At 38.3% G+C, this 10,389-nt stretch overlaps 1 protein-coding gene across 1 annotated transcript in view; it reads left to right on the forward strand.

The window, feature by feature from the left end:
- The window catches only part of PARM1 (prostate androgen-regulated mucin-like protein 1), a 51,475-nt gene extending 41,365 nt beyond the window's left edge, over positions 1-10,110 (forward strand). Inside the window, exons 2-4 of the mRNA XM_060781352.2 lie at positions 2,793-3,500; positions 4,638-4,716; positions 9,002-10,110. Of these exons, the coding sequence (XP_060637335.2) occupies positions 2,793-3,500; positions 4,638-4,716; positions 9,002-9,086 (872 nt within the window). The 3' untranslated portion in view covers positions 9,087-10,110. The remainder of the gene's footprint in view (positions 1-2,792; positions 3,501-4,637; positions 4,717-9,001) is intronic.
- Positions 10,111-10,389: the final 279 nt, after the last annotated feature.

The raw sequence follows: 10,389 nt of genomic DNA on the forward strand, positions 1-10,389 counted from the left end.
TGATCAGCTAAACATTCACACCTAACTGCAGCAGGGAAGAGCTCCTTGCTCCACCCCAGCCATTCCACAGATATATAAACCCATTGTCCTAATTCCAACAGACCTCACACCTCTGAGGATGCTTGCCATAGATGCAGGCGAAACGTCAGGAGAAATGCCTCTAGAACATGGCTCTATAGCCCAAAAAAACCCACAAGAACCTATTCTTGTAGAGTTTGGTCCAGATCCATCATTGTTTGAGTCCAACTACAACTCCAAAACCAAAGGACACTGCCCACCAAACCCTTCCAGTATTTTCTGTTGGTCATGGGAGAACTGTGTGCCAAGTTTGGTTCAATTCCATCGTTGGTGAGGTTCAAAATGCTCTTTGATTGCAGGTGAACTATAAATCCCAGCAACTACACCTCCAAATGACAAAATCAATTTTTTGAGTGAAGGACATACATTGGGTTGTTAGGTGTCTTATGTCCAAATTTGGTGTCAATTTGTCCAGTGGGTTTTGAGTTCTGTTAATCCCACAAATGAATGTTACATCTTTAGTTATATAGATTATACTTGAATGATTACTTTTTTAAAGTAACGTATTAGTAGACCATTGCAAAAACAAAAAAAAAGTTTAATTTTGGAAAAGATGGGTGTTAGTGTCTTTCTATTTATAATTGCTTTTTTATTCTGGGGATGGGGGTCCGTGTGAAAAAATAGAAATGGGACAGGGGGGTCACCTAAAATGTCCTTTAAATACCTTTTTTGCCTTCATAAACTAAAAAGGTAAATGCTTTTACTCATCTCATGAGAAAAATTAGTGTTTCTATTCTTACATCATTTTATAAAATCCTTTCATCATTATACCTTCTTTATTCCACCATTGCTCCAAAGCAACATGTAACAGCTAAAATTGTCTATTAAATCCATATTCTGTGAATAAACATTTTCTTTTATTTATTTGCCCTGAATATCCGACAGTTTAGCTGTCGTGGATATCCCATTTTCTAGGATTGGGTGTGGGGGAGGTGTAGTCTTGTTGTCCATTTACTCCACACCATGCTTAGTTTTGTTTATTGTGTTTGCACATCCCTACTACACCTTTCCATTTTAAGGTGTGGCAGACAGGACTGTACACAGTGTGACTGCAGTTTAAATGTGTGTAAGTACAATGTAAAGGTGACACTTATAGTTCTTGGTTCTTTCTGGTTAAGGCCGACAGGGCCTCTGCCCCTCCTACACCACCAACATCTGGTTCAAAATGTATTCAGTTCTTCACCATAATTGTAGGATCGTGTTTTGTTTGTTGGTTTGTTTTGTTTTGATCTATCAGTGTGAACGTGGAAACAACAAGTTATTTCTGGTATTTATTACTTATTTCCGTATTTCTACCCCGTCTCTTCTCTACCCCCGAAGGGGGACTCAAAACGGCTTACATTAGGCAACGATTCGATGCCGCTTCATATAAACAATTACAATAATACAACACAATTGAAATACATAAAGCATTAATTAAAACAGTACATAAACATTAATTAAAACAATACTACAATATCATCACCAGTATCGTCATTCCAGTCAATTTATAAACATAAATTACACTGTTCAACGGAGAAAAGGTTGCGGGCCTGAAAATAGTTGTTTTTTTATGATTTCGGGGTGCTGAAAACAAAAATGACATTTAAAAATGTATATTGGCTCTAGATTTTATGATATAAGCAATCACGTGATCACGTATGGTTGAAAAATGCATGTTGCGACTTACACTATGGAAGATTCTAGAAAGTTGCGGGCCTGAAAATAGCTGTTCTTTTATGATTTTGGGGTGCTGAAAACGAAAATGACATTTAAAAATGTATATTGGCTCTAGTTTTTATGATATAAGCAATCACGTGATCACGTATGGTTGAAAAATGCATGTTGCGACTTACACTATGGAAGATTCTAGAATATTCTAGAAAGTTTGATGACGCAGTATTAGTGCCATGTGCAAAAGCCAGAAAGCCCCATATAAGGTCAGACTTTTGAACGGTGAGGGTCAGTCAGTTGAAGACTGAGACAGTATCGTTAAACATCGTTTTACATTGTTCTTTTTACTGTAGTTATGCCTCGCATGTGTGTAAATAAAGCACTATGGAAAAAAGATATCAAGGTAAATGGACTCCGTCAATGCTGTCAGACTACTGTTGGAGCATTGTAAGGGACAATCCTTTCCTTGAATACAAAAGAAAAGTCAAGAGAAGTAAACAGGATATAAACTAAAGTCACAATTAAAGCGACATTTAAACTTTCAGACTTTTCAACTGCATTAGGCCTACTAAGATAGTTTCTTGCTGCACAAACATAAACAATAGACTAATTAAATAAATATTTCTCATGTATAAACTATTGGCAATATAATTTGACTAAAATTTAGTAAATATTCACGGTTTATATACATGCAGTAAGGTTAGGCGCATTATCATAATATTAACGAATTACCTATTGTGGAGAAAATTGAAATAGCTGTTGCATAAAAACCAGAGCCAATTAACACATTTAATTATTATATTTGAATTTAGCATGTTAAATTTATTAAGAAACGGCACATTTTGTTTCCGAAACTGAGAAAAACTGAAAATTTGTAGAACAGTGTTATTACTTGCAGCTTTCGGGAAAGAGGGAATTAACAGGAATAATGTTGTTGGTTTAAAAAAAAACTCCCAAAATCTTGGAGGAAGGAATTAATGTAATGAGTAACACTACAACAGGTAGGAAAGAGTCTCTGGTTTGAAGGAAGGTAATAATAAATGTTATATTTATCTGTGCAGGACTAAATATCAACTGTGCTTCAACCAATACAACTGATCCCAGCATGGCTTCTCACACAAGCAGATCTACGACAGGAAGAATTGAAACTGATCATCCAGCATCCACATTCCACAATAACTCTCCAGCAAGTACTAGTCCACCAGCTGCACTGTCAACTACTCTGTCTCTTAGTACTGCATTGGAGGATTCAGAACACACTACCACCACAGGTACTACAACTCCTCTGTCAGCAGTGGAGATTTCAGCTACAACTTCTCCATCAAATACATCGGACATGAATATTTCAACAGCGTCACAGCCAAATACAGAACATACACTGTCTCCTGTGACTTCCTTTGCTAATGCCACAACAGAAACCTTTACCCACTCTCAAACCCCAGCATTTACCTCCTCACAGAGTTCAAATGATTCAGTCAGCATCACTACTCCATCACCATCTGACATTACCAAACTTAGCACAGCTGAAGTTACGCAGTTGTCAAGCACAGAAGCATCCGTACCTGTGAGCACAAGCAAGAAAGTGCACACCGTAGAGGCAACATCAAGAGAGACTCATGTGATATCCACCTCCTCAAGCCCATTGGAATCCCTTACCTCTTCAGAAATGACCCTATCAAGTAAAGTTTCTCTAGAGACTTCTCCTGCTGGGAGTACCACGTTCTCTTCAGGGATAACCATTCAGGCGGTTCAGCGTGCTTTGAGCCCAGGTGAGACAGTCAAGAAATCTGTTTTCAGAACTATTGCTGTGTTAACTTTGTTCCCTTTTGGAGTGGAATATCATTTAGGAGGACTTTTTTTTTCTTTTAAAGATGGTTCAGAAAGGCAGGTAATTCAGGTTCCCTCCCACCCCATTCTTCCAATATTAGACAGTGCAAAATGAAACAAGTACAGATAACTTGACTACTATAATAAACACAGCAAGGTAGTAGTAAGAGTAAAGATTTTAATTAATTTATGGATGGGGAAAAATACATATAAAATAAATCCCAACTCTCACTGCTTAGCCAAAATTATAATGCTCACAAAAGGTAGAGGGAGTATGGTTGCTGAACCAACTGTATATTTAGAAGTTAGGAACTGGGAACCACTGGAACTGAGAGACTTAAAATGATTCTTCAAAAGAATTTCACTGCCACCATTTCACTACTAATCAGGCTGAGGTAATATTTGAGAGTTTGTAACACACACTGTTTTGGTCTAACCAAGGAGGAATAGAGGGGTAGCATTACTTCCCTAGATCTAGACAAAACTACAAACCCCAAAATTCCTTAGGATGCAGTCCTGGCAGTTAAAGTGGAATCATAGTACTATAACTGAATAGTATGAAAGGGCCACTTGAAATATGTGAAGGCTGTTATTATTTTTATTAAACTACATTACTATTAAGCTACAATTAAGCCTGGAATATTTTCTCAGTCTGATAATTTAGGTTTTAAATACATCATGGTGTCCTTGTTTTTAGTGTTTTATTGTTTTGCTTGATGTTTTACTATTTGCTTATGAGTTTTATTGTTGTATTTGTATGCTGTTGTTTGTTGGTGGCCTTGGCCTTTGTAAGCTGCATCGAGTCCTTTGGGAGATATTGCGGGGTATAAATAAAGTTAATAAATAATAATAATAATAATAATAATAATAATAATAATAATTGCAATGGATTGAATTGTGTAACTGAAAACAAGTATCTAAAAATATTTATTCAGATGTTATGATTTACAGATTGTAAAATTCAGAACTAGAGTGTAAAACTCAATATCACTTGTAGTTTTCTGTGCTAAAATCATAATAAAAATATGGAAAGTTGGAGATGGAGATGTGATAACTGAGTATTCTACTTTTCCATGCAGGAAGCATTGCAGCTATAACTATAACAGTGATTGCAGTGGTTCTATTGGTGTTTGGCATAGCTGCATTCTTGAAGATCAGGTAAGAATTAGTACCCCCTAATTAAAGGAAGAAATAGTATTTTCTTGAAGAGATTTGTTTATTAACTGATGTTCAAAACAGAAATAAAAAGAGCCCATATGAAATCCACTTGATGAATTGACTCATTTTCCAAGTACTATAGACCCACCTTTGCTCCACAGATTTCTTTGAACATGACTGCAAGAATCCTTCATTATTGGGAATACAGTATAAGATTTCAGTGAATTGAAATCCAAAATATTGACACGACTCCAGGTTGGAGAAAGCTAGATCCTAATTACACAGTCTGAAGACTACATGCATGCCTTAATTAATTCAGTGAAGACACACATTTTAACTGCTTTTTTCTTTTATATTCATCTTCTGTTAACATGCTTTTTCTCTCAGTAGCCCACAGTATCCCACTGTTCTTTTGCTAAACCAGTTCCACTCGGTTTTTCTGTCACCATGCCTGAAGCTCCAATACTGCCAGACTGCATCCCCTTCTGTACATTCCCCCTTTTTTCATCACCGATCAATCTGTCTTTATATCATCTGCTATCCCGCTTTTTCTCTCTGTTCCCCATTACACTCTTTTATGAATTAGCAACACAAAACTACTGTATATACTTGAGTATAAGCCTAGTTTTGCTGCCCTTTTTTTAGGCTGAAAAAAGTCCCTCTTGGCTTATACTTGAGTCAAGATTATTTATTGTTCAATTCTGTTGTTAAAATTATGTAAATGTAATAAAAATAACAATAGAGTGAAAGAATAAATGTAATAATAATAACAGAGTAAAATTATGTAAATGTAATAATTTTATTTTTGTCGTGTCAGGCCAACCAGTCAATTGTATTACATTTCTAACAGAACAAAACAAACAAACAGACAAAACACAAAATTTGCAAGTTAAATGTTAAATGTCCTTTGACCAGTATCTGGACACAAGAAGTTCCCCCATTGTGCTCAGGTTACATTGCAGCAGGTGGTCAGTGGTTTGCTCTTCTCCACACTCGCATGTCGCGGATTCCACTTTGTGACCCCATTTCTTGAGGTTGGCTCTGCATCTCGTGGTGCCAGAGCGCAGTCTGTTTAGTGCCTTCCAAGTCGCCCAGTCTTCTGTGTGCCCAGTGGGGAGTCTCTCATTTGGTATCAGCCATTGGTTGAGGTTCTGGGTTTGAGTCTGCCACTTTTGGACTCTCGCTTGCTGAGGTGTTCCAGCGAGTGTCTCTGTAGATCTTAGAAAACTATTTCTAGATTTAAGTCGTTGACGTGCTAGCTGATACCCAAACAGGGGATGAGCTGGAGATGTCTCTACCTTGGTCCTTTCACTATTGGCTGCTATTTCCCAGCGGATGTCAGGTGGTGCAATACCTGCTAAGCAGTGTAATTTCTCCAGTGGTGTAGGGCGCAGACACCCTGTGATAATGCGGCATGTCTCATTAAGAGCCACATCCACTGTTTTAGTGTGGTGAGATGTGTTCCACACTGGGCATTCATACTCAGCAGCAGAGTAGCACAGAGCAAGGGCAGATGTCTTCACTGTGTCTGGTTGTGATCCCCAGGTTGTGCCAGTCAGCTTTCGTATGATATTGTTTCTAGCACCCACTTTTTGCTTGATGTTCAGGCAGTGCTTCTTGTAGGTAAGAGCACGGTCCAGAGTGACTCCCAGGTATTTGGGTGCGCTGCAATGCTCCAGTGGGATTCCTTCCCAGGTAATCCTCAGAGCTCGAGATGCTTGTCTGTTCTTGAGATGAAAGGCGCATGTCTGTGTTTTAGATGGGTTAGGGATCAGCTGGTTTTCCCTGTAATAGTCAGTAAGAGCACCTAGAGCTTCGGAAAGCTTCTGTTCTACCATCTCAAAGCTCCCTGCTTGAGCAGTAATGGCACAATCATCAGCATAGATGAAACTCTCTGTCCCTTCTGGCAGTGGCTGGTCATTTGTGTACATGTTGAACATGGATGGAGCAAGCACGCTCCCCTGAGGCAAGCCGTTCTTCTGTTTCCGCCATCTGCTTCTCTGGCCCTGGAACTCAACAAAGAAGCTCCTGTTTTGTAGCAGGTTTCCTATGAGGCGGGTGAGGTGGTAGTCCTTTGTGATATTATACATTTTTCTCAGGAGGAGGTGGTGGTTCACAGTATCATAGGCGGTGATAGTAATAATAATAATAATAATAATAATAATAATAAGAGTAAAATAATAAATATAATAATACTGTATATACTCGAGTATAAGCCTAGTTTTTTAGCCCTTTTTTAGGCTGAAAAAGTCCCTCTTGGCTTATACTTGAGTCAGGATTATTTATTATTGAATTCTGTTATTGTTGTTGTTGTTACATTTATCATTTTACTCTTATTATTATTATTACATTTATTATTTTACAGTCATTACTGTTATTATTACATTTATCATTTCACTCTATTATTATTGGAAGGATACATAAGCACATTTCCATTGAAGAAGGTTAGAATTACGGTTTAATCAGAGTTGGACAGTCTTATCTTAAATTACAGTTTTATGCAAATACTAAAAAACATTTAACCTTTTGATGCCTCAATTAATATAATTGTATTGGCATCTATTTATATTTTGAAATTGACCAGTTGCTGCTGCATTTCCCACCCCTCAGCTTATACTCGAGTCAATCTATTTTCCCAGTTTTTTGTGGTAAAATTAGGTGCCTCAGCTTATATTTGGGTTGGCTTATACTCGAGTATATACGGTACTATTTCTGCTCTCTCCATCACCACAATCTCTTGATTTTCCCCATGTCTTCCTCGCTCTGTGTTTACATTTTCATCACCTTCCACCTTATTAATCAGAGTAGCAGCCTCTCTCATGAGGCAAATTACATACCATACAAGATATAGGATCTCAGCATAGAAGGAAATGGTTATCTCTCATCTTCATGAATGGCACAATCCCAGTTTGTATCCACGCTAGCATCACTACCATCAACTTGCAGTGGTTTACTTTTAGCACAACATGTAGCTTTGCCCAAAGTTGGTTCTGGGAGAAAGATAGTGTTAACCTCCTTATGACTATGGATTCTCATACTGGGCTAAGTCAATCTTAATTTCCTTAGCACAAAATTCCACAAACTGATAGGAAGATGGACATGGTGCTTGTAAATATTACATTTTCTAGAATACAGCTCCCAAAATTTCTGGCCCAACATGACTTTGTGGGAGTTGCAAACCAAAAAAGAAGCATTTTTCAAAACTCTTGTAGAAGGATTCTAATGAAGAAATGAGATCGTCAATACTAGTCTTGATCTCCCATATAGCCGACACTTGATAGCCACTGTTAGATTTTTGAACATCAGCCCAGTAATTGAATTAATAAAACATCCACCTAGGGCCCTAAGATCATCTGAGGAGATCCTGCTCATTGTCCCCCCATTGTCACAATCACGTCTGGTGGGGACAAGGGACAGGGCCTTTTCTGTGGTGGCCCTCCGGCTGTGGAACTTCCTCCCAAGTGAAATTAGATCTGCTGCATCCCTCTTGACCTTCTGGAAACAAGTAAAATCCTGGCTATGGGATCAGGCCTTTGGAGAATAGGCTGACCTACTAGCGTGTTGACTTATTTAGAACTGATGGACTGCCCTTGGATAATGATTCAAATTGGTGACCATTGACTATTTGTTGTCTGTTTTTATATTGTTTTTATACTGTTTATATGGTTTTATACTGTTTATACTGTTTTATATTGTTATTATTACACTGCTGTTAATTGTATATTTATGTTTTGATGGTGGCGCCATGGGGTGCCACTTTGTTAGCTGTCCTGAGTCCCTCTGCGGAGGTTGAGAAAGGACGGGATATAAAAGCCTTAGATAGATAGATAGATAGATAGATAGATAGATAGATGTATTGTCGAAGGCTTTCATGGCCGGAATCACTGGGTTGTTGTAGGTTTTTCCGGGCTATCTGGCCATGTTCTAGAGGCATTTTCTCCTGACGTTTCGCCTGCATCTATGGCAAGCATCCTCAGAGGTAGTGAGGTCTGTTGGAATTAGGAAAATAGGTTTATATATCTGTGGAATGACCAGGGTATATCTGTGGGCCATATAGCCCAGAAAAACCTACAACAACCCAAATAAATAGACGTCAGTACTACCGAGGGAAAAGAAATGATGCTCAAAAGATTTATTCTTCAGCAGTTTCTGTGCAGGGGTATCCAACTTTTTCCTGGGGTGCCTTCACTCGTTTCTTGCGGAATAAACTACAAGTTTGGGGAAGGAAGAATAGTAATAAGCATAAGTCCACTAGAGTAATGTGTTGTTTCTTTTGTATCTCTAGGCATTCTTCTTATGGAAGACTCTTTGATGATCATGACTATGGATCCTGGGGAAACTACAACAACCCTCTGTATGATGACTCTTAATTTTCAGCCAAATATTGTCATTGTATGTATGAAGTATGTGTTCCTCTAAAAGCACCAAGGTTTGATATCCTGCTACACATGGCTCAATGTTTTTGTTCCTCCCCCCCCCCTCCCCCGGTGAACCATTTTGACTTCAGTACTGGCCAAAATCCTGGAAATAAGATGGACTGATGAGAAGCTTGCAGGAACAAACCAAGACAAAGTGTGAAATTTGTTGCCACTGGAGTAGGCACATCCACTGCAGGTTTTGACTCATTTTTTTCGGCAAAAGAAGGAAATCTGTGAGAAGTTGTCGTGACAGGACTGCTGTGACCATTGAGTTCCCAGAAAATTTGTTTAATTGAGAAGTGAAGCTTTATAGGAGATCTGCCAAGAAGAAAGTATGTGGCCTTTTTAGTTGTCAATTAGCAAAAGTTCGTGGTAGGCTTTGCTCAGGAGGGAGTCTCTAAAAATTAATACCAAATCTTGGGTTTTGTTTTATTTATCTTTAACTAGGTTGTCTTGAGAATATTCTAATTAAAATACAACTAAATGTTGGAGGAACACCTGATATTGCACTGAGGGTCTTGTTAAGTATCTACTTTTCAAGTGCTTCTACAGATGTCACATTTCCCTTCTTTGATTTCTTTAAGGTCTACCATGTGCCTTGTAGGCATTTCTGCCACCTGTTTAAGCAAATGGCATGGGCAGAGAAATGCACATTGGAATAGTGTAAAAAAATGAACATGCAAGCTGAGCTAGACATAATTCAGGAGAAAGAATGGGAAATCCACACAGTGCTGCCATTTGCAGCAAGAGTCCTTTTGTTTTCAGACCAAAGCTTAATGAGAGGGGAATACCACTGGCAAAGCCTTCCCATCTTGCAGACTGTCTTTCTGAGGCTATAGGAACACAAGATCAGCCATGATCCCTCATGTCTAAAATATCTACCCGCAAAGCATCTTTGTAGATTAAAGTTTTTGTTGCTTCCCAGATCACAGGCGATCTAATGCTGTGGACTTTAATAAAACTTGTTTTGCTGGGATTATTGGGAAAGCAATCTCTATTTTTAAAGAGTATATTTACATAAACCTAAATGTTTTCCAGTTTAAAACACATCTCAGAAAAGGGTGTTGGGTAGTTATGCCAGTAGGGACATCTATACTTTTGGTTTTAGTTGTTATTCCCCCACAAAATGGAGCTCAAAATGTAATGGAGCTCTCATAATGGCCTGTGGGGTCAGTGGCTCATATCATATCAGATCAAGATGGGGAAAGGAATACAGGGATTGGGGAAAAAGACAGATGAATGTGTGTGTGAGAGA

Source organism: Anolis sagrei, chromosome 6, assembly GCF_037176765.1.
Source record: "Anolis sagrei isolate rAnoSag1 chromosome 6, rAnoSag1.mat, whole genome shotgun sequence".
NCBI classification, from domain to species: Eukaryota; Metazoa; Chordata; class Lepidosauria; order Squamata; family Dactyloidae; genus Anolis; species Anolis sagrei.